At 53.4% G+C, this 22560-nt stretch overlaps 6 protein-coding genes across 6 annotated transcripts; 3 read left to right on the forward strand and 3 right to left on the reverse strand.

Annotated features, from left to right (window-relative positions):
• Window positions 1-106: 106 nt before the first annotated feature.
• On the reverse strand, window positions 107-3126 carry PUNSTDRAFT_52773 (WD40 repeat-like protein). The gene is made up of 16 exons (XM_007384237.1): window positions 2845-3126; window positions 2775-2789; window positions 2614-2719; window positions 2493-2562; window positions 2315-2441; window positions 2167-2251; window positions 2093-2115; window positions 1875-2030; window positions 1737-1806; window positions 1496-1668; window positions 1212-1438; window positions 968-1154; window positions 767-895; window positions 674-715; window positions 592-608; window positions 107-492 (listed from the first exon to the last, which is right to left on the reverse strand). The coding sequence occupies exons 1-16, from the start codon at window positions 2959-2961 to the stop codon at window positions 243-245; spliced, it is 1794 nt and encodes a 597-aa protein (XP_007384299.1). The 5' UTR covers window positions 2962-3126; the 3' UTR covers window positions 107-242.
• Window positions 3127-3264: 138 nt separating this feature from the next.
• PUNSTDRAFT_52774 (uncharacterized protein) lies at window positions 3265-6459 on the forward strand. Its single transcript, XM_007384238.1, has 10 exons — window positions 3265-3563; window positions 3620-4071; window positions 4126-4272; window positions 4326-4376; window positions 4429-4445; window positions 4493-4566; window positions 4617-4933; window positions 4983-6002; window positions 6062-6226; window positions 6279-6459. The coding sequence occupies exons 1-9, from the start codon at window positions 3359-3361 to the stop codon at window positions 6185-6187; spliced, it is 2409 nt and encodes an 802-aa protein (XP_007384300.1). The 5' UTR covers window positions 3265-3358; the 3' UTR covers window positions 6188-6226; window positions 6279-6459.
• A 2591-nt stretch (window positions 6460-9050) lies between these two features.
• On the forward strand, window positions 9051-13719 carry PUNSTDRAFT_126427 (trehalose 6-phosphate phosphatase). Its single transcript, XM_007384239.1, has 16 exons — window positions 9051-9196; window positions 9269-9639; window positions 9691-9830; window positions 9883-9947; window positions 10812-11029; window positions 11092-11188; window positions 11243-11356; window positions 11419-11509; window positions 11563-11674; window positions 11729-11913; window positions 11967-12180; window positions 12236-12772; window positions 12832-12908; window positions 12961-13078; window positions 13136-13207; window positions 13267-13719. Exons 1-16 carry the CDS (start codon window positions 9106-9108, stop codon window positions 13528-13530), a joined length of 2766 nt encoding a protein of 921 aa, XP_007384301.1. The 5' UTR covers window positions 9051-9105; the 3' UTR covers window positions 13531-13719.
• Window positions 13720-14431: 712 nt separating this feature from the next.
• On the reverse strand, window positions 14432-15653 carry PUNSTDRAFT_68830 (uncharacterized protein; the record flags this gene model as incomplete). The annotated part of the gene is made up of 10 exons (XM_007384240.1): window positions 14432-14518; window positions 14574-14598; window positions 14657-14867; window positions 14926-15008; window positions 15061-15150; window positions 15213-15236; window positions 15287-15336; window positions 15388-15460; window positions 15513-15555; window positions 15611-15653. The coding sequence occupies 10 exons, from the start codon at window positions 15651-15653 to the stop codon at window positions 14432-14434; spliced, it is 729 nt and encodes a 242-aa protein (XP_007384302.1).
• A 2872-nt stretch (window positions 15654-18525) lies between these two features.
• On the forward strand, window positions 18526-19815 carry PUNSTDRAFT_113901 (uncharacterized protein; the record flags this gene model as incomplete). Its single annotated transcript, XM_007384241.1, has 11 exons — window positions 18526-18568; window positions 18625-18740; window positions 18801-18850; window positions 18903-19019; window positions 19074-19156; window positions 19207-19330; window positions 19354-19355; window positions 19418-19475; window positions 19530-19593; window positions 19656-19688; window positions 19750-19815. 11 exons carry the CDS (start codon window positions 18526-18528, stop codon window positions 19813-19815), a joined length of 756 nt encoding a protein of 251 aa, XP_007384303.1.
• A 544-nt stretch (window positions 19816-20359) lies between these two features.
• On the reverse strand, window positions 20360-22046 carry PUNSTDRAFT_113902 (uncharacterized protein; the record flags this gene model as incomplete). The annotated part of the gene is made up of 14 exons (XM_007384242.1): window positions 20360-20434; window positions 20486-20615; window positions 20674-20732; window positions 20794-20865; window positions 20923-20947; window positions 20999-21209; window positions 21267-21349; window positions 21402-21454; window positions 21508-21544; window positions 21602-21625; window positions 21685-21734; window positions 21787-21859; window positions 21910-21952; window positions 22004-22046. 14 exons carry the CDS (start codon window positions 22044-22046, stop codon window positions 20360-20362), a joined length of 978 nt encoding a protein of 325 aa, XP_007384304.1.
• Between the last annotated feature and the right edge of the window lie 514 nt (window positions 22047-22560).

Below are 22560 nucleotides of genomic sequence, written 5' to 3' on the forward strand. Positions count from 1 at the left end.
TAGCCCGTTGTTTTCATTTCTTGGCTTCTCCGCGGCACTCTTGGCGGACCATCGACCGGTGACTCACGTTTTTGGTATCCGCTGGCAATATGAACGCAATTCTCCCGCCGCATAACGGACGCTTCCGGCGACAATAATTTTGTGTGGCTATACGACGTATATAGACGGATCGTTTACATTGTATGTCGCTACTTCTGGCCCTTGATTCATGATTCGCAAACTTCTCTGCGAAGCCGCCACGATCAGGTGTGGAACACGACGTTCCAGACCCTTACGCAAGCGTCGGCTCCTGCGCTGGCCAGCCGGCCGTCCTTGCCCCCGTCGAGCCAGAATACAGAATTGACACCACCTGGGCCTGCGTTCTTGATCGCAATATTCTTGACCGGCTTCTGCACGCTCCAGATGTAGACGTGTGTATCCAGAGAACCGGAGGCGCAGTGCTTCCCGTCGGAGGTCCAGTCCAAGGAAGTGATCCGAGCCGAGTGGAATGTCCTGAGTAACAGGGTGAATATTGAGTATTGTGTACACGCGAATAAATCATGTCGAGAGTAGCGTCTAAGGCTAGTATAGTGGATTGATGAATATACACACCAGCGCGATGTGATAGCCTGACGTTGTAAAATCAGAAAAGTTGGATAGTTGTCTTTAAGAAAGACGGAAGGCGGCGACGCACTTTGCGTTCCTTGACATCAAACAGCACGATCTTTCCGGTCGACTGAAACGCGGTCAGCAGACCCTTAGAGGCCAATACATTGATGAAACTTACATCTCCCGCGGCGAGCAAAGAGCCATCCGGAGAGAATGACACGGCGCTCACGACCCCCTTGTTGCCCTCAAGGGTCGCAGCCTCCTGCAGGGCCTTTCCGTCCCAGGAATGCAAGTGTACTTTCTGGTCCTGTCCCGGATAAGCAGATGAATGACCGTCAATTTCCGCGGGATGGAAAGATAACAAGGGGGCTGTCCTGACCTCCCCCCCGACGGCCACCAACGAGCCCGACGCAGCTATTGAAGTCCCCACAAGGGACGAAGATACGCTCGCGAGCGTTTGATTATCCCGAATAGCTTCAATGCCGGAAGCTCCGGCAACAAAAACCGTGCCGTCACCCGCAATGGCTACCGCCTTTGGCTGCGATCTCAGGGAAACAGACGCACCGCTGGCGCCCATGAAGCTTATCAGATCTATATCGGCGTCATCGAATGACAGGACTCACGTAAACGCCGTGCTGTCGATCCCTCGGATCTGATCATCGTAGCCTACGGAGGTCACTTTGCCATTCGCGGACGCCAGCCCCGCAACGAGGTTCGTGTGTCCATCGCCCGCGACGTACGCAGCCTCGCCGGAATCGGCCGAGATCGCGACCACCCTACCGTCTGCTGTTCCTGCGAGGAAGGTGCTGGAGTCCGTGGGGATAGCGGCCGTGATGGAGCGCTGAGGAGCCTGGATATGGTAGGCGATTAGCCTCCGTTTTGTGGTTGCAAAGAGCTGCAGACGTACTTGCAGAATCTTGGCCGGCTTATCGGCGGTCCTGGGGTCCAAGATGTTGAGATCGCCGGAAATTGAGAGGGAGACAATTGTATTCGCCGTCGTCCAGGCGTTCCCGACCTGCTGGTACGAAATGCCCGATCCGAGAGTCCAAGTTCTCGTCGCCTTTCGGGCTTCGATGTCCCCTGAGCACGTGACGAGGCCGGCGTATTATATTTGCTTGGACGCCCATGGGAGATAATGGAGGACGTACAAAGTTTAACGGTACAGTCCGCGGACGAGGTGCATAGCAAAGCGCTGTTCGGGCTCCAACTGCAGGCCATCTACGTCGATCGCATGATCGGTGACCTGTCAGAACAGCCATTCGACAACCAGTGGCGTCGCGACTCACAATGCTCCCTTTATGACCTTTGGGCAGTTCGGCTGATATGTCTCCGGTCTTGCCATCGTACAGAAAAATCTTGGCATCCGACCCGACACTAGCGAAGTGATCGCCCGAGGGAGCGTAGCGAACGTCTTGGACGAAATTCGTATGCGTCTTGATGGTCTACATGGGGTAGATCGCGGGTTAGTGTCGACGGCGGAGGTAAAGGATGGCGCGTTCTCCACTTTATCGTATTTGTATGGTGCACCTGGGCCATAAGGTTAGCACCATCCACACACAGCGACATTATTCAACCTACCTTGATGGAAGACAATCAGATTGTCGTCAGCCGCCGTCGCTGCACGGAAAGGGCGCTGGTGCCTTATTGAGACGGCGTTCACGGCCTGTCCACGGTTAAATACACCATATTCAATGCGATTATGGAATATATAAGGTGAAATCTCTACCTTCGAGTGTCCGATGATCTCCCCCGTACTACTCCCGGAATCCATCATGAATGCATGCCCAAACTTCTCTTTACCGTCTCCTACAGCGATAATACGTTTCGATTCAGCATCCCATGCGAGGTCATTGCTGAGCGACCAGGTATCAGAAACAGCAATAGATCGATCAAGCTGTGCCTACATCCGACCGGATATAACCTTGAATTCACCCTTGAGCGTTTGATCTTCGCCAACGATATCCCAGATCCGAACTAAACAGCATCAGCGGATGAGATGCTGCGATTGTGTTGCTGCGATCTCACCAATACCCCCAACGTCTGCAGACGCACAATAGAACCCGGATGGTGAGATCCTAGCGACGGTCGTGTTCTGAGTGTGGCCATTGTACGCGACGGAGAGTCCAGGATTCTAGGATGCGGAACCATTATTTCGCAGCTCGAACGAGAAGCAAATCCAGACTTGCGTTCAGATCCCTGATCTTGTGTCAGGATATCAGGTTGGAGATAATCGAGTGAGAGCAGTCTCAGACTGACGATCACAGTCCTGCCATTGGCGTAGACGATCTTGTCCTTGCTCTCCCCAAGCTTGGTCGAAACGCCGCGGGATGTAGAGGGGTTACACGGAAAGAGCGCCGTTCTCTTGTACGACATCGCGCTAAATGCGAGTGTTTGGTGTTCAATGTTCAAGTGATGATGAAGATGCAATCAAGTTCAGGTTGCGACAAGAGTGATATGGGCGTGATTCGATGCACGGCTAGTCTTATGTGCGAGTCGCAGAATTGTCGAGATCAGTGTTTGGTTCGCCCGCGGCGCAGCAAGTATGCAGTCCACTGGCGATCATGCTGGAGACAGTGGTGGCCCGGTTTAGGATGAGCTTCACGTGACCGGTATCGCACGAGGCGCGTGGGGTCGTAACAGATCGCTTTGCACGACTTTTTCCCTTGGCCGTCTTGTTGGTCTCTGGTCTGCATCGTCGCGTACGGCGTCGACGACGGTCGCCTCGTCCTCCAAACAAATCCGCCCATTGATACCGCGTCAGGCAGAAGCGATGGCGTCTGATTACCCGGCTGAACCTCAGCCGCATCCGTACCTTCACGAACCCGTGCTCTATATCACGAACCTCCCTTCGTATGTGAGCGATGAAAACCTCGCGCTAGCATTTCAGTTCTGCGCGCCCTTCCGACCCGTTATTGCGCGCGATGACTCCGGTCAACCCGTCTCGGGCACCATCCAGTTCAAGTTTCTCGAGAAAGGTACGAGAGACCGACGAGTTATCGTCATATCCGGTTAATCTCATCATCCTCAACAGCTGAGAAGGCACTCGCCACACTGCACAACCGCCCTGTGCCGGAATTGCAACCACCGGTGATCCTCAACCTCTCGCCGTACCCGCCTACCACGCCCCCGACGCCTCTGCCGCCACCTTCCGCGTCCCCGCGTCTAGTGAAGCAACTACCTCCGACATACACCGATTCTCTCCTTTACGATCTTTTCCGACCATTTGGCGCCCTGGCGTCCGCAAAAACCGACGCTGGCTTTGGCATAGGTACGGGTGTTGTGGAATTTTGGCGCGAAGAAGACGCGCGTGCAGCAGAGGAAGCGATGCATTGCGCTGAGGTAGAGGGTCAAAACATCGCCGTGCAGGTGTATCAACCACGCAGAACGAGCGGTCTGCAGGAGTTCAGCGCGAACGCACCGGCATTTGTACCATCTGGTGGCGCTTATTATCCCAATCCTCAAGCCCGGGATTTCTCCCCACAGGTTAGATGCTAACTACTACTGGCGCCATACAACATTCAACGGTTTTTCCTTCAGGGCCGGCAATATTCTCCTCCCTCACAAAGGAGTCCGTATCTCCGACCTGTATCGATGTTCGTGCACGGACCCGGGCAGCAAGTGCAACCAGCTGCACCTGGAACGAGTCATAGTGGTCTGATCGATCCGTGTAATTTGTTCTGTAAAGTGAGCATACACGCACCTCCCCTGCTGTCATCTCTGATGATGCTTCTTGTCAGAACCTCGATCCCGAGCTTGACTCCAACAGTCTATTTGCCCACTTCCGCAAGGTACGAATCTTCGTTCGATATCATCGAACCATTATCTGATGATGTTTTCTAGTTCGGCCAAATCGTCAGGTATGATTAATATGATACAGGTTTTCGTCGCTCATCAGTCCCGTTAGTGCGCGTGTCATGAGGAACGAAAACGGCGAAAGTCGCGGCTTTGGCTTCGTCTCCTACCAAACTCCAGATCAAGGTAGCCAAGCATATCTGCGCGATGGAATACCATCCTGACTGCTGCAACAGCTGCTGCGGCGATGCACGCTATGAATGGCGCCGTGATTGGCTCCAAGGCTATGGTTGTCCGGTTACACGAACCCAAACAACTTCGCCAAGAGAAACTTGCGCATAGGTTTGGTAACGGTCACCCGAGAACGGCGAGCGGGTCAACCAGCCCTACGGCGAGCGAAATGGGCGAGTGGGCGGCGCAAAGTCCTAGCTACGGTGGTTGGGGCAGCCCACGTTCGAGGGCTCCTTCCGTGCTTGCATCACCTGTGATGAACCAGCACATCATCAACGATCGTCCGGAAAGGGTCCGACGGGGGTCGGGAAGCTACTACAATGTGCGCTTATACGTCGTTATTTCTCGCCTGCCTGACCACGGATGTTTAGGCTGCCCTTTCCGGAACGCTCAATTTACCCATGCAATATGATGACCTCGCGGCTCTCTCGCCCGTGGTTCGCAAAGAGGTGCTGACCGGCGATCTGTCGCGGCGGTTGAAGGAGATGGAGCTGGTTCCTGCAGATGAGCTCTCTGCCATCGTAGACTCCCTGGTTGGCTTGTCTCTCAGCGAAGTCGTCCAAGGCATCCAGAATTCGGAGAAGCTGAAGGACCAAGTCAAGACAGCCCAGCGCACCGTATTCGGAAAACCTGCCACGCCGTCTCCACCTGCGAAGTCACCGTCGCCGGCTGCCTCTCATGACTCTCGTCTCCTCGACGCCAACACGCTCAACGCTACGGCATCCGCACCCGAGCATCCTTCGACGCCCGTCTCCGTCGCTGCCTCTATCTCGACACCCCCGCGCACGGCATCGCCGTCTGGTTCTGTCCCTCCGGCCTCGGAGCGCGAGCGGATGGCACAGGCTGTCGCTAAGCTGGAACCGACTCGCCAGGCCGACCTCGTCGAGTTACTCATGACGTTGCCGAAACGCGATCGGGCGATGTGCTTGTTCAACAGCGAGATCCTGCGCCAGAAGATTGCCGATGCGAAGATGGTGCTTGACAGCTCCGACGGCGAGGAAGAGACTGCTTCGGCTACGATCCCCACGCCTTCGACGCCCCAGGCTCGCAAGGTCTCGAACATGACCAATTTCAGCGACGAGTCGCCGAAAACACCTGCTCTGTCGTCGCGTGCGCCGTCCGCGGCTGCATCCCCAGCACCTGCGACCCCAAGCGCACCCACCACCACCTACACCATCGCGTCCCTTGCGCGGTTGCCGGCTGTGGAGATCATCCGATTGGCGAACTCTTCGTCGGCGACGGGCTTGCCGTTGCCTAAGGCCGACCCGCTCATTGTGAAGAGTACGGATGAGTTTATCGATAGCTTGTTGGATAAGCCCATCCAGCAGCAGAAGCAGGCGTTGGGTGATAAACTCTGGAGGGTGGTGAAATCATTCGGGATCAAAGGCGCTGTATGTCTTTTGTGCTCTGTTAGTTTCCGAATGTCACGCTGACGCGATGGCTTCCGTAGCCTAAGCTCACCATCACGCTGTTGGATCAAGATGATCTTCGCGCTCTCGCGCACCTAATGAACAGCTATCCTGCGGTCCTGAAAGAAAAGGCCTTGATCATTCAACAAGGCGTGTCCGCGAAGTAAACTCGGCGAAGGCCGAACCCTCCTTGTCTCTATGTTCCTGTACGTTTGCACCCAAGTTCGTGACGGATGCTTCACTGACCTAAATACGTAGATACCAGTCGAGACCTGTCGCGCGTTGCCGTTCCGGCATTCACCCCTACGTTCTCTGCTATCATACTATAGCTCCATCCACGGATCATTACACGTCTACGACCATTCCCCCCTTCTTTCTTCTCTTTTGAAGCTCTGCCCGCCCTAGTCCACGCCACAAATCCCACCTTATTCCCCGCCGCCCCCGTTACTACACGGTGCCTTTTGCATAGTAGGATCTAATCTGTTCCGTTGCATTGTCATTCATGGATCCCATTCCGGGGTCTGCTCTTGCTTTAATGACCTTAACGATCAACATTGTCTACAACGTCGATATGTTCAATAGAACATTCTGTTCGACACCGCGTGCCTGATGAATGGCCTCTCAACGCGGCGTACTCCGAAAGCTCACGACCGTCATGGCCACTCGCTCATATCCGCCCATTGAAAAAGGAAGTTTCCGGGAAGGTACTCGGATCTGATTTCGTTAACGAATTCTCCTCCGTTCTCGACAAGCACCTGACATGAGATGAATCAGCCGAGAGACATGGATGGATGCAGCACCGGTTGTACGGCCAACCAGCAGACATGGACATGCCGCCGTGGACGGCACAAACGGAAGGACCCCGCTGGTTCTTCCCGCCGCCTTCCCGGTACAATCAAGATCAGTCGATATCTGCCGACACATGGTGCCATGTTACAGTGTCTTGTATCGCCGGTTTCTTCAGGCGAACATGGCGACATGGAGTCGGGAATGCCACATTCCGCTCGACATCCTGTGTAGGTTGACTCTCTGATGCATGCATGGACCAGAATCTTTGTTCTTCCGCGCCGGAACTTGGAAACTTGTCTCTGCTATCATTGCCATGGGACTCGGAGGTGAGTCTCGAAACAGATCTCGGGCGTTGTTCGCGGGCAATACTCGGTTGCCGATGTGGATAACATGTGGGGACCACGTGCGATGGGATGCCACACTGGTAGTTGACTGTATCAGGATTGTGTGTGCGAAGAGTAGAGGGCGTACAGCGAGCCGGATGGTCTCGTGAGCTAGGGAGCATGGCTACCACGAATGGGGGGTGAAGAGCAGTGAGAGTTTGGCGAGACCCTGGAGTTCTGATCAGTGTCCGTTCAGGTAGCCTGAGCCCAGTGAGCCAGGGGTGGAGGGCGAGCGACCGGATGGGACCTGAGTTCGGCGTCCGTGCGACACATCTAGATTGCCGAGGGTCTGCCTGGGTTCAATTGGGGTATACATGAATGCGATTGCGCCACCATAGTTTATCATTCGATTCCCCATGGATTGAAGAACGTGGTTTCAGAGGAATACACACTATCGCCCACTATTTCGTAGGTCACCGTGAAGTTCATTGAATCTGATATCTTGGTTCTGATGTACCGAAGAAACTAGATCCGATGTTTCGAGGGGGACATGAACATTCGAACCCGTCGGTAGCATGGTAGCCGTAGGCAGAAGAATCGGTCAGGTCCCGGGGATTGGATTCATCCCCGGACTTCTCGGCCCTCTGTATCCGTAGTTTGAGTCCTGTCCCCGGCGCCACGCCGAGAGAATGCGGGGGGTGCAAGGCAAGTGCATCCAGACTGGTCGGAAAAGAACAAGTTGACGCGCGGGTCCAATTCGACGGCCGGACCATCAACTCTGTATGACACTCGGTAGGTCCAGGATATGCAAGGGTATATGCGTTGATTTTCACGCGAGTTTTGCGAGTTGGAAAGAGCCCAGCGGATGTCCGAAGGCGCTCTGCAGTGGCCTCGTGACGGTTGTAGATCACAGATAGAAGGAGACCCTTGGCTTGAACATCCAAGGGAGCTCAGCCTGAATATCAGATGCCTCAACAGTGATCTTCGGGAGCCAGCACCCGGCGATCGCGCGACCACAGTGGAGGGACATATCTATGTCGGGCCGTTGCCAACTTCCCAGACGAAGGATCCGGGGCGTGGGACGTAGTCTGCAGTAGATCCAACCAGCTTGGGATGTCCCGTATAATGCTAGTCAAGAAGAGTCGGCTTTGATGAGGAAACAACGCTTCGCGTCAAAGCCACAAATATCGCATTTTTAACGATCAGATTGTAGGCACAAGCACGTTGCTGAGCATCGAAAGAATCGATGGACTGAAGTTGGTTCGCTCGTTTCTTGTCTGAAGTAGAAGCGTGGCATTGTCGGTGAAATCGACTACAAATTCGGTGATTCGCCGGCGAGGATTGATCAAGTCGTCAGGCTAGTCCCAGCGAGCACGACGCGATGGACGATGCAGCGAAAAGAAGCCCGCGCGATTGCCCGCTGAGATCCATAGGGCTGTCCATATCGCGTGTTGCGGGGTCGAAAGGCGGGCGCGTCGGCCGGATGGGGAAGGCGCGCGGGCGGGTGTCCGCGTCGTCGAGACCAGCCTGGCCAACTGGGGTGGCGAACGTTCGCCGGCGCGAATGTTGTGCCGGGCGATGCCTACTACGCTGTGAACAGGCCTGTGAGGTGTGATCCAATGCGAGCGCGCCGCGTCAGGTCGTGTTCGCCGTCGTTCTTGTCGACGAGGATGGATGAGCCGGATTTGTCTCGGGGGATGTCCGGGCCGGGGCCGAGATGACGTCGTGGGCGTAATGCGTCCCAAAGCGGAGACGGCGCGCCTGCGATGGACGCGATCGCTCTGCGCCGGTCGGTCCCCGCCAGAAAGCCCAGATCATTCGCCAGCCCAATCCGATAACGAGCACGCCCGCGTCCTTATAGATCTCCCCACCGACGGCACCGCCCACTCATCCTTACCCCGACATCCGACCCCGACCTCGGACCCATATACCAGAACATATATTTTACACGAACCAGCTACGACGACGACGACATGGACAGTTTCTCCCAGCCGCAACCGCTTCCATCCGACTCGCTCGCCGAGGTACGCGCCCAGGTGAAGGCCCTCGAAGAGCAGCATCGCGGTATGTCGCATTTTGTATATATATACATACCATACCGTATATGCGCGCCGTACTGATACTGGTGTCGCGCAGCCGCTAATATCCCGCTTTCCGGGCGCGTCATTCACGTCTGCCACTACCTCCCGCTCAGCGTGTCGCAAGCTTCAACCGCTGGCGACGCGCCGCCCTCGCCGCCCCTCACCCCATCCCACAAAGAGCAGAATCTTGTGTCTGAGACCCTCTCCGCCGTCAAGGATGCCGTCGAATCCGCCGCTTCTGCCGCTGGCGCCTCATCAGAACCCAAGGCGAAGGCTCCTGCGTCGAAATGGAAGCTGTCGCCCCGGATCGGCCACTCGGCGATGATATCCGGCATCCTGTCTTTGTCGCTCACGCATGAGCAGGTCATCGTCGGTTGGACAGGCGACATTGGCGCGCCTGGGTCAACACCCGAGAACCCCACCAAGGTACGCATGCAATCACCCGTTCGAGAGCGCCAAAACTGATATTCTGGGCAGATTCCGAGCTCGTCGCTCACTGAACAAGATAAGGCTGATCTCGAGGTTACGATCGACGCATACCGGGAAGAAGGCGAAGGCGAAATCGGCCTCGTCGAGCCTGACACCCAATCCCCCAGTTCCGAGAAGAAAAGTATCAAGTGAGTGGAACTGTATTCGTTCCCGAACGTTACTGATATGTTAACCCCTCAGATATGTCCCGGTCTGGCTTGACGACGATGTTGCGCATGGCCACTATGAAGGTTACTGCAAAACGAGTAAGTGCCTATTTTCACTTGGTCGCTTCTGTTCCTCCTTCTATCCGTTCGTCCCTTTTGGCCCTTCCGAGTCATATCTCCCGTGCTCTGCTGTACTGCACTGCACATAACGGCAAGACCGAAGGAAATGTTTTCAGGACTACACTGGCTTCCCTGGACCATGAAATGGTCCGCCTTCCTCCATAACATCCGGAGGGGTCGCGCGTTCTACTTTGCAGTCCACCACCCCCAAATTCCCGACTCCCAAACGACGCATCCTGGCGCATATACACTTCATCGATGAGCACGCTTTCGCAAATGGAGAAGGATCGAGATTTACCGGAGAAGCGATATTCTCCGCGAGATGGACCCGGAGATCTTATCTTGCTTCCGCGCCTTATCGACATCGCTGCCACCTCCGAGTTGGTCTTATGTCCAGAGCCTCCCTATCCGGGCAGGATCTCATCCGCTACCACACTGCCATCGACGAGTCTATCAGCAGCCTCGGCCGTTCTCACACTCATGTATCCCCCGGCCTTCATTTCCGCTGTGTGCACTATCTCTTGAAGGACACGCGAACCAGACAACGTATACGGGACAAGATTGTGGTACATACACGCTTTGGGACCCACGGCGCTTTGACAGTCTACTACTGTCCATGTCTGGATACGGCTTTGCCGCCATCCGGTGGCGCACCCTTTCGTCGTGCTTCCATGGCACTGTCCGATGTTCGGATTCCCGCAATGTTGCCCCTCGTCATCTCCACGGAAACGCCGCTTGCCTCCCCCGTTTCAGCATCTTGTTGCGCTTCCTTTTTGTCACCACTTCTCATCTCTACAATCTGTCGTGAAACTTTTCGCTAACGAGATTTTCGACCCTGAACAGCGCTTTGGCCGCTGTTCCACTATCTCCTATGGCAGGACGTCGCTACCGAGTACGCGTCGGCGGATCAGTACTGGCCCGCGTACGAGGCGGCGAACAAGGTGTTTGCGGAGGCCGTACTCAAGGTCTGGCAACCCGGAGATCTCGTTTGGGTGCACGATTACCACTTGCTGCTCGTGCCCAAGCAGCTGAAGCAGCTTGAGGCGGAGGCGTCGAGTAAGGTACGTTCCGCCCACTTACCTCTCGAGAGCCCTGCTGATGCTGGTATCGGATGATTGTTCAGAAAGAGCTTGTGGGCGATATTACCGACGAGGGCGCCGTCGTCGGCCTCTTCGTGCACACGCCATTCCCCAGCAGCGAGGTGTTCAGGTGTCTCCCGAGTAAGCAACGTTTTCGATCCTTCCGATTTGTTTCCGAAATCTGACGGAGTGTAGGACGCCGCGAGATTCTGGATGGCATGCTCGGAGCAAACCTCGTGTGCTTCCAAACCTACTCGTACGGCCGTCACTTTACGTCCTCTTGCGTGCGCGTGTGCGGCTACGAGATCAGTGAGTTCCTCGCGTGCCTCTCCTGCTGCATGGTTGGCTAACGGTTCTGTCTCGGAATCTAGGCCCTGGTCGTGGCATCGACGTTGCCGGCCATGTGACGAGCATCATGCACTGTCCGGTCGGAGTTGATGCCAACCGTGTCGCGCAGGATACGTAAGAGTCGTTTTTACGCACCTGCCCGCCGCATGGCACTAACTTGAGTGTAGTCTACGCGATGGTATTGCCCCGAAGATGGAGGCGCTTCGTCAGGTGTACGAGGGCAAGAAGATCATCGTTGGCAGGGACAAGCTCGACGTGGTCAAGGGTGTTGTGCAGAAGGTAACGTTGTGATATAGCTACATGATGGTATCGCGCAGCTGATGTTCAAGGCAGCTCCGCGCATTTGAGAAGTTGCTCCAGGACTACCCTGAGTGGATCGGCAACGTGGTCTTTATCCAAGTTACCTCGCCCACCGCTCTCTCTCCCGACACGACGAGGCTCGAGCGTCAGGTATCGGAACTAGTCGCGCACATCAACGGTGAATACGGTAGCCTGGACTTCATCCCTGTTCACCACTAGTACGTTCAAACCTGCTGTTCAAATGCATGTTCTGATCGTGTACTCTTCGCAGCCACCAAACAATAACGAAGGATGAGTTCTACGCGTTGTTAGGCGTTGCTGACTTGGCCGTCATCACGCCGTTCCGCGACGGCATGAACACCACCTCCATGGAGTTTGTAATCTCCCAGGAGAAGACTAAGAAGAGCCCACTCGTGCTCTCCGAGTTTATGGGCATTGCCGGTAACATGAGCGAGGCCCTGCTTATCAACCCTTGGAACCTCGGTGTATGTTTCGATCGATGGCCAATTATCCCCGCTTGATGCTGATCGTGCGAAACAGGATGTGACCGCGGCGATCAACCGAGGTTTGCTGATGCCTCAACAGGAGAAGGAGCGACGCCACGCTGCTCTCTACAAGACCGTCACCACCCACACTTCGCACACCTGGGCCGCGATCCTCGTCAGAATGCTCCTTGGTCAAGTCAGCGCCCAGGGGCTCGCCCGGCGCACTCCCGTCCTCCCCCGCGAGAAGATGCAGAGCATGTACGAGAAGGCGAACAAGCGGCTATTCCTCTTCGACTACGACGGCACGCTCGCGCCGATCGTCAAGGTGCCGTCTATGGCGGTGCCCTCGGAGGCGACTCTCGAGGCGCTCACGAAGCTGAGCGAGGACCCAAAGAACGTGGTGTACATTATCTCGGGCCGCGATGGCGCTTTCCTCGAGACGCACCTTGGCCACTTGAAGAAATTGGGCATGTCGGCGGAGCACGGTGGCTTTGTCCGTGCTCCGGGCGATGCGGAGTGGCATAACTTCACGGAGTCGCTTGACATGAGTTGGATGAGCGAAGTCCACGAGATCTTCCAGTACTACACCGAGGTTCGTTCCCAAATTCGATGGCTGTATTCCTTACCTGATACTGAATGCACTCATCGTAGCGGACCACCGGAAGCTCGATTGAAGTAAAGAAGAGCTCTATCACTTGGCATTACCGGAACAGCGATCCCGAGTGGGGGTGAGTGGCGGCGGCGTATCTCTCTGCGTAAACCTATTTAAATACCTTGCAGCCAATTCCAGTGCATGCAATGCCAGGACCTGCTCGAGAACAACCTCGTCCACAAGCGACCTATTGAGGTGCTCGTGGGCAAGAAGAACCTCGAAGTCCGCCCTATAGCTGTCAACAAGGTAAGCAGCCTGAACGGAACTGTCGACTCAGTGAGCTGACGTTACGCCATTCGATAGGGCGAGATCGTCAAGCGGATCCTATACCAGAACCCTGACGCCGACTTCGTGTTCTGTGCAGGTGATGATAAGGTTAGTCAGATGCCATCATCCATTGCATTCATTCGCATGTTCTGATAGTCGTCTCGCAGACCGACGAGGACATGTTCCGGGCTTTGCTATTCCCTACGAATACTCAGAAGCTGTCTATGGAACCGCCGCTTTCCGTGACGCTTCTGGAAAAGGACCCGTCGCGGTTTGGCGTCGTCGACCTCGCGCTCACGCTCGACGCCATATTCACGACGGCCGTTGGCCACAGTAGCAAACGGACACTCGCATCGTGGCACGTCACCAGCCCGGAGGCCGTCGTTGAGAGCATGCTGCACTTGGTGAAGGGCGACCTCGGCACGCAGTAAGCAAAAAGACCGAGTTCGCCGACCATTGATGAAAGTCGTGTATGACGATTTAGAGGTTTACGATCACGCCTTTGACTTATCATAGATTCTGATAGTGGACGTAGTGGAAACAAGATGGACTACGAAGCGTTTGTATGTACCACGATAAACAATGTATTTGTTTACGCAATATATTCTATGTACATTGGCTACTGGCCGTTTGATGCTGAACTGTGTACAACAAATGTATGGATGCAATGATCGTGATGTGACGATAGTAATAACCTATAGTTGCTATGCAGAATCGTAAATGTCCCATGACCAAATGCAAAGTAACGTGCAAGATGTGAGAGTTCGTAATGGTATATAGCACTCCGAACGAGTGAGGAGTGCGCAGCGAATCTTCTAAACCGGAAGGTAGCTGGAATCCTTCTCTCCGCCATCGCCGAGATCAGAATGCGAGCCGTGAACGCATGTCGGTTCCCTGCCGAAGGTGGTAATGGATGCTGTGTCATCGATTGTATCTAGTGGATGGATATTCGTCGGCATCGGAGCAGGTCGCGTTGGGATGGTGCGCAGATATCCGTCGGAGTCCATCTGCGTGGCAAGACAATCAACGAGCCATACTCAGCAGGTGGATCGGAGCTCACACTCAGCACTGCTGGGTCTTGTTTTCCATCGACTGTGAAGGCAGTTGTCGGCTGCTGTGCATTGCGTCCTGGCCCAAAATGAAGTGTCGACTCGCGGGCGAGTCCAGTTGGCTGCTCAGGTGGGGTAATATAGTAGGACAGCCGTCGAACAGCGCGTGAGGCTGCAATCTGACATGGTTCAATCAGCTGTCCGACTACACACTCCAGATGCCTGACGTATGTACCGTGGAAACAATCGCGGCTGAACATGAAGGAAGCGAGGCTAAGCACTGCTAGACCGCGTCGTGTCTGGCTGAGAGCTCACCAGGCACATTGGCAATGATGGACATGACCGCGTTCAGGTTCAGAAGCATGAATACCTGCTGAGAAATTGAGAAACGGCGACTCCAGGTATAAGCATGCCATCCCACGCACTGTCGCGATCAAGTTGGCGAGGAAACTATGTTACAGTTTGCATCAGTTAGGATACCGGGACGGTAAGAGATTGTTTCGCATACGCTAAAACGAAGTAGATCAGACCATCGCCAAAGACCAGATTCACGAGCTTGCTCCGGGCCGCCTTAGGAAAAGCAAGCTTCACCGCAGAAAGGCTGAGAACGATGAGGTCGAAGATCATAGTGTAAATGAAAGAGATCGCTAGCAGCTTGTTGCTCGTCTGTGTGATAACACAGCCTTGACCAGGGAAATATGCTGCTTTGAGGAGGATACCTGTCACGGTGACGGAATGTGAGCGAGGGAAGCTCGGTGTGGCTACTGTAGAACGTACCGTGGAGAAGGAGCGACCAATGACCGAGAATAATGACCACGAGAGGAACAACGATGTACCAGCGTTGAGCCCAGACAGCCATACTGGACGAAAGGTTCAATATCAACCATATCATGTACTCCCTGTCAAGCGTACGTTCGTATCGAGAGATTGATACTTGCAAAACCAACTGCTGCATTGCCAAAGCACTGGTTGAAAGTGTACAAAGCTTGACAGTTCAATTTGCTGCGAAATATAGTGGTGTGAATGACGAGTATATACAATAGTCAACGAGTTGGGTTGCGCACGATGTCACATTAAGCGCAATGGCTCTGTGGCGCATAAGAACTTGACGCTGCCACACCAGGTGCACACGACTTACATTCCAATCAGTGCAAACAAGAGGCAATATCGTCCGAGGAAGTAGAATATCTGCGCAGTCATTGGATTGTTTTCGATCATGTATGTAGCAATGACACCGACCATTGGCCACCCAAATCGACGTTTGCCCCGAACAAAAGAAAGGTCGAAGTCCAGCGATGTCGCCCATTCCCAACTACACAAAGCTTATTAATATTATTGGCCAGCGCACAAATCGTTGTACTTACATATACAGTCCTAACAGTGTGTGCATGAAATTGTTGAAAGCCACTGAATCGTCCAGCTGTCAGTGAATGCAGTCGGGGAAGTGAAGATTGGCACCCACCTGAATCTCTTCCGATCTCTGAGGGCAGAGTCCAGTTGGTCATGGTGCAGGGCTGGGTATCAACGGACGAGGAAGGGGGGAAGAGCGTAGCGAGGAGTATGGTCAGCAAGGACTGATATTTACAGCGCGCGGCGGGCTTTCATGAAGCCTAGTTAAGGTCGACGACGTGCTAAACGAGTGGTGTGAACGGCGGTACGACGGCACAAACGCTCGGATGTGTAGGATCGAAGCTTCGCCCGGCCAGGAAGTTGCTTGGATGCGGATTCAGTACTTCGCGAAGTTGCCAGATACGGGCAAGTCCGATCGAGAACCACTTTTCCACCTGGGAGCCCGTCAACTGAGAACGGAAATGGTTGGTATGTGCCTAAGTCGTGACTGTACAAGGTGAACGTTACTGGGCTATCGGGTATATACGGCGCAGATCTGTATTACATACCTTCAGCTCAGACATGACGCGTCAACGTCTCGGATGTTGGCTCTGGAGCGAGGTTCTCAGAGCCAATTGTATACCATCCTTAGTCCGCCGAAGAGGAGCAAAAGGGCGTTCAACTTCAACGCAGACCAGAATCCTGCGTGAGATAAGAGGAAGGGCCATGAGACTGAGTCTGCGAGACCTGAGTTTCGTGCAAGCCACGTTGGCGCCCCCGTATGGCGAACGGACTGGCTCGGCTGCTCTAGCTTGCTATGGAGAAAGGATTCACTATCCGTCGCATGGCTACATACTGAAGGGTTACTCGGGGTTACCGGTCCTCGACGTTGCTGGTGGTGAGCGCCTCGGACCTCGGCAGTACAGACATCGTGACCACGCACAAGCCACACGGTTACACTTGTTCACACGGACCGCGAATTTATGTGCGAGCTCGAGCCCTGCATGCTTCTGCTGCCATGTTCCCGGTTTCCCTTGCAGCGTTTTCATGTCCAGGAGATTAAATCCCACCCACTCCTTGTTATCTATTGGCATCTGATGGATCCGGATATAGCAGGTCAGTACGGCACGATACTCGAGCGTCAGATAATGTACTGCGTACATGGACACCCCGTCTTGAGCCCTGACTAGCACAAAGGACGCAGCATATATTTATTCGCTTCGTAGACGGTGGACCTCGATGCGTGATTTTCTCAGTCCTGAGAACGTTGCAGCCACGAAATGTTCGTGTTGCATCCCCCTTGTAATGAACTTGACGTCCGACCTCCGTGCATCTACCGCTTTTTCCGACGGAACGACCTGCTGTTCCAGCATCTTCACGTCCGTGCCATTCTGATTCGGATCATGGACGATCGTTCCAATTGCGATCAGGTGCCGGCTTCCGGAAGGGTCGTTTGCCAGACGTGAATATCATTTGGTGAGGCCCAGATATACATGCATCATCGATGACAACAACTGAACGAGATAACGAGGGGTTAGCAATAAGTATTATGAACGGAGGCATGTGCAACGTACCTTTCGCAACGGTACCGTGGTCATCCCGCGTTACGTCCCCCTTATTGAGTCTCATGGCCATTTGACGATGTATAATCAATTCGGCCTGACGTGTAACTGTGTGATCATTGTGGACTCTAGCGATTTGGTGACCTCTACACTTTCGCAAACCGACGAAACCGACGAAGCGCAGAGTTTTTCGAACCTGCAAAGCGTTCAAATTTTCCGCCTCGGTCCTTTATTCCATGCGAGGGCGTTATAGGTGTGATTTCAGCGCTTCAGAACGAACGGTTTCTGGGTGTGTAGATGTTGTGCAGAGTCTGAGTCTCAAGGTAGAAAGCTAAGTCCGTATCAAAACCTAGGCGCTATGGATAGTGTCGTCTCTCCGACAGCAACGACACGGATACTCAGAGAACTTCCTTTGGAAATGGCATTGTCGTGAAAGAAAGTCGATAGGACAGGGACAAGACCACCAGAGATTCAGAACCCACCTGAAATAGAAACCCCCCCTACAGTGCGGTTACCAGTCACATGCCTCATGAAACCCGGTGAAACATTTTATCACCGTAATAACCACCGTGGCCACTTCGCTGTCTGCAATACACGCTATAGTTATGTGCTTCGCTTGTTCACCCGTTCGTCTTGAAACCACTTCTCTCGGCCAGAGTCCTGTGGAGCAGACCAAGCAGATAAAGTTCTCCGCAAGCTCGCTGAGTATGTCTATCCGAACAGCACGCGGGACATCCAAACCTGCAGCTTCAGTCTGAGGTGTTCACGGCCGCAAGCCTGGAATAGGGCCGTCAGACGAGGACTACTGGAAGTTCAAGACCCCGCTCTCTCATCTTGGTGAGAATGAGTACGTTTGATGGCACGGTTGCAATGAAGGCACATTGTAACGATTGACTGAGAAGGCTGTACCGCAATGTGCCGATGTCCTGTGTCAATGACGAGTCGTCGTTGACCTCAGTTTCGTCTGATGCAGATAACGAAACACCGGCAACGGAGACTAAGACTGGGATACCCCGCGGTAAGGAAGCAGTTCGGCAACGCTGCAACGTAGTCGGCGGGGACACTAGACAGCGGTTCCTGTCCGAGATGATGCTACCTCTGTCTTGAATGACCACCGGTCTCCTCTGCGTGGAACCTGTCGTTCGCAAACAAGGACATCCTTGTCATGACCAAGGCTCAAACTTAGGATGGGATGCGATTGTTTCATCTAGGACTTCTGCAAGAGGCGTGCAGACATCGTTACGCGTCTCACAATGTATTTTTGATCTCTTTTCAAGTTGATTCCTGATTATCGCCAGCTGCCATTTGAGGGTTCCCGGAATTCTATTGCCATGCGAAGCGTGGACGATGCCACGGCGCCCAATCTCACTCGCCGGACTTGACGGATATTACCATGAGCTAAAAGGCATCCACATCAGCTCGGACCCCGATCGATTATATCCTTTCCGGATCTGCTTCCAACGCAACTCCATTCACCAAGCTCGCTATGGTGAACTGGCATTCTCTCAAGGAGCTCGCCACGGATACCGGTACGTACAACTCCTTCCTTGTGGCAACGCCGGAGACCTGAGATCTGGGAGTCAAGTTGCTTTCCAGAATCTGGTGCATTCGCTCCTCGGGCTGTATTTATGGGAGTTCGTTACCTCGCTTGACTTCGACTGGGATATTATAAAGGGCAAGAAGAAGTTTCGGTGGCCATTGGCAAGTGTATTGTTCATATGAGCACCGGTGCGGTGATACTGACGAAATCGCCCTCACCAGGTATTCTACTTCGCGGGGCGCTACCTGCTTCTGTTCTCGATGATAGGAATGTAAACGACTGCTTTGGCAGACAAGTGTTTCGTATTGTTCACGCCTTTCCAGCGCTATTGCTATCGATACGAAGAATCCGTCCATGGACTGTCAGGCGTTGTACACCTTCAATCAGCTGGCGGGCAACTCCGCGGTGGGGCTGGCTAGCATCAATCTGTCTTTGAGGACGTAGGTCCATATTACAGTCTGTCCGATTACCGCTTCTTATCTTATGTTTGCTAGTATCGCTCTGTGGAACCAAAAAGGCACAATCATTGCGCTCCTTCTTCTGATTATCCTCGGTCACTGGTCCCTGATATTACAAGGCTAGGACGTACTCCTTTCAGATTTGGCGCCTGATTAACATGTCCGATAGGTGAATTGCTGCAAGCTGAATATGTGCACGGCTCTGGCTGCGTTATCACGAAGACCAACAACACGGTCCTCGCGGCAATATTCATATACTCGATGGGTTTTGATTTCACGGTGCTAATGCTCAGGTTCGAATAACCCTCCTTGGTAGACGTGATCTACCGTGTCCTGACTAGACGCCCACAGCGCATGGAAACTTGCGTTCCCTTTTGAAGGACGCGGCAAACTCGTAACCATGTTGTTCAAGGATGGTCTTATCTACTTCATTATCGCGTGAGTGACCACGTCCAATACGATTCATAGCATGGTCAAGAGCTCCCGTTTCAGGTTTCTGTCCAATTTGGTCGCAACAATATTCATGGTCCTTGATTTGAACCCCATAATGAACATCGTGCGTCCCTTTCGATCTTCGACAATTGTGTGGACATGTTATCGATATCGCTACCACGGTAGATTTTCAACGTCCCAGCTGCTGTAGCGAGCACGGTAAGTGTTAGTTTTGTTTTGATGTCGTTGATGACCTCGTTGAGCGTGTTGTCGTGGTCAGATCGTGGCGTGCCGAGTTGTTAGGCGATTGGCGAACTTTACACATCAAGATTCCGATGCGTTGTAAGCAGCATCATGCAAGCCTGGACCATGACGTGTGATCTAACTCTCTCCAGTGCCGGCTCGATGTCCATACCAGCTTTCCAAAGGAACACTGCGAGTGATATAAAGACTCTCCCTGATGGCGTGCATGTTAGGGTGGGTGTTTCTGTCTGCATATCTACTCATGATTCACAACGCATAGATGGAGACGTTCACCGTGAGGGATTCTACTTTCGATCTCTACGATGCTGCCTCCGAGATATCGCACGTTCCCGAGAGTCAAGGGAACGATCACATGCAGTAAACGATAAGGTGAATCTCATTTGTGGAATCTGCTCACAATGGTGCTGCTACGATCTGTTCGTCAATCGGTCCCGTCGTATTCACCCTGTACTACAATTATATTTGTCTCTTATGCCAGCTTTAATATATTACAAATACTTCAGACTGCTACTACGTTGAGACCAGGTGCTACGTTTACTGCTCGGGCTGAATTAGACTTCTCTATCAAGAGCCTTTTTGATGGTTTTTTCTCCGATCCGATTGCATGATATCAAGTAAGTTACGATTCAGACGATTTCGGCCGGATCAGGAAATGACGGTAACGAAATGCTTTCCCGCGTCTCAGCGTCCGGCGACTCAGGCTAGGTTGGAGCAATCAGAATGGGAATCGCGGCGCTATGTAAGAGACCGACCTCGTTGATAGTGGACCTTGGAACGAAGAAAGACGGCAAAGTCTTCTCCACCGAAGTCATATGCGATAGCCTTCGGCTATCCGGGAATCGAGGGGAGAACCGCATGACGACATCTGATGGAGCCACCAAGCTGCGAGAGAACGGGTGAGACTGGGCTAGGGGGTGGATTTAATGTCGACGATACGTACTCAGAGTCGGGTTTTTGCCTGAACAGGGCGAGCCTGCGGACTGCGCGAGAGGAGGCTATCTGAAGAGTAAAGAAGAGAGTTGTTACTAAAAGTGACAGACGTAAGTAGGATTATAGTTACGTTTGCGACGACTACGGCAGGTACGTTGAGGATTACGTCCATGACCGAGTTAAGATTCAGGAGCATGACCACCTGCAGCAAATCAATATCAACATCTCATGCGACAATTTTCATACTTCGTTAACGTACCGAGGCTGCAAGATTGCCCAAGAATCTGAGTAAATGTGAACTGGTATTCATGCGCGAGACCTTATAGTCAACTCACGAGATCGCGAAGTATATCATCCCGTCCCGGAAAAGGAGCTTCGTGACGGTCCAGCCACCCTGAGGGTAAGGTAACAATCTCCATGTATTGAGGCACATGATAAGGAAGTCGAAAGCCATGGTATAGATGAAGGAGATGGCGATGAGTCCCGTCTTGGCTTCGGTGATGATACATCCTTGATCGGGTATGTAGGTAGCGCGGAGGAGTGCTCCTACAAGTCACTCCAAAGTTGTAGTCACGCCTCAAGGAATCGGGGAATGGCGAGTACCTTGCAGTATAACAGCCCATTGCCCAAGGGAGAGGAAGATCACAAGGAAAGTGATGTATCGGTGTCGGTCCCATATCGCGATTCTACCGTGATCAATGAGCAATCACTGGACCAAGAGATGTTGACTGTCCGTACGTTCGAATTGAAAGATTGATGGTAGAGAATCCTGCGGACGACATACCCGCAAGCTGGTGGATGAAGCCTTGAGTAGATTCGAGGTTTCAATAGGCACGAATCCTACCTGATTGAAGGTGTACAGAGTCTGACAGTCTAACGGACTGCGAATCATTGGTTATTTCATGCACTGTTCCGGATATGAGCCAAGCCATGCTCACTGCGTGGAGTCCAAAGCGATACAACTGTACGGTAGATGATGAATACGATGGAGCGTGATGGAGACCACCCAACAACTACTCACATGGTAATCAGAGTGGTCAACAACATGTACCGACCCAGAAAGTACGGAACCTATCAAGCCCATATTAGCCAGATGAAATGTAGAGCGATCGTTTAGGCTCACCATCGGCCAACGAAGCCGACGCTTTCCACAGAGGAAGCTCCATTCGAAGTCGAGGGACATCAGGAACTCCCATCTGGCGTCGTTGTGAGGCAAGGGTACGAGAGCAGCATTCGATTACCATACCCATAGAGTCCAAGCATTGCATGCATAAGCTTGGCGAAGACATCTATTTCATCGTCAACCTCGAGAGTCAAGCGCGATCTCCTGCTTTGCCCACTTTGATCGTATGCCAACACAGCCGGGGAGTTCCACAAAGTCATTTTGGAAGATCGGAGCCACTAGTTGCAAAGGAGCGGAGAGTATGGGCTTCTCTTGCGGAAGGAAGAGGAGACCGGGAAGGTGAGATGGGAGTCTGCCTCTTCATATAGCGAACGCGTACAAGCTCATGCCAGCGGAAAACAGATTGATACGCCGAGGGAGGTGCAAGAAGTCCTTAACTCGCAGCGGGAAGCCCACCTATTTTCGTCGACATGCAGCACCTTTCAGTCGGCTCATGACCTTATGGCCAGAGGGAAGGATCCAGGCTAGCACGACAGACACGAGGCTAGCTCAAAACAACCCCACGCCCGTTTGGAGTTTCGCATTCGCGCGGCCGCGGCGGAGGGAGCGAGTGCCGAATGGGACCGAAATGCATGTGAGAGCGGAGAAGCTGCGTCGATAGAGGGATAGAAGCTACCTTTTAGTCCTGACATACGCACCTCCAAGGTTTCGGAGGATGACAAAGACTGGTGGCAAACGCCGTCGGGTCAGAGGGCTTCGAGGAACATCGCGATA

Source organism: Punctularia strigosozonata, assembly GCF_000264995.1.
Source record: "Punctularia strigosozonata HHB-11173 SS5 unplaced genomic scaffold PUNSTscaffold_7, whole genome shotgun sequence".
In the NCBI taxonomy this organism is placed as follows: Eukaryota; Fungi; Basidiomycota; class Agaricomycetes; order Corticiales; family Punctulariaceae; genus Punctularia; species Punctularia strigosozonata.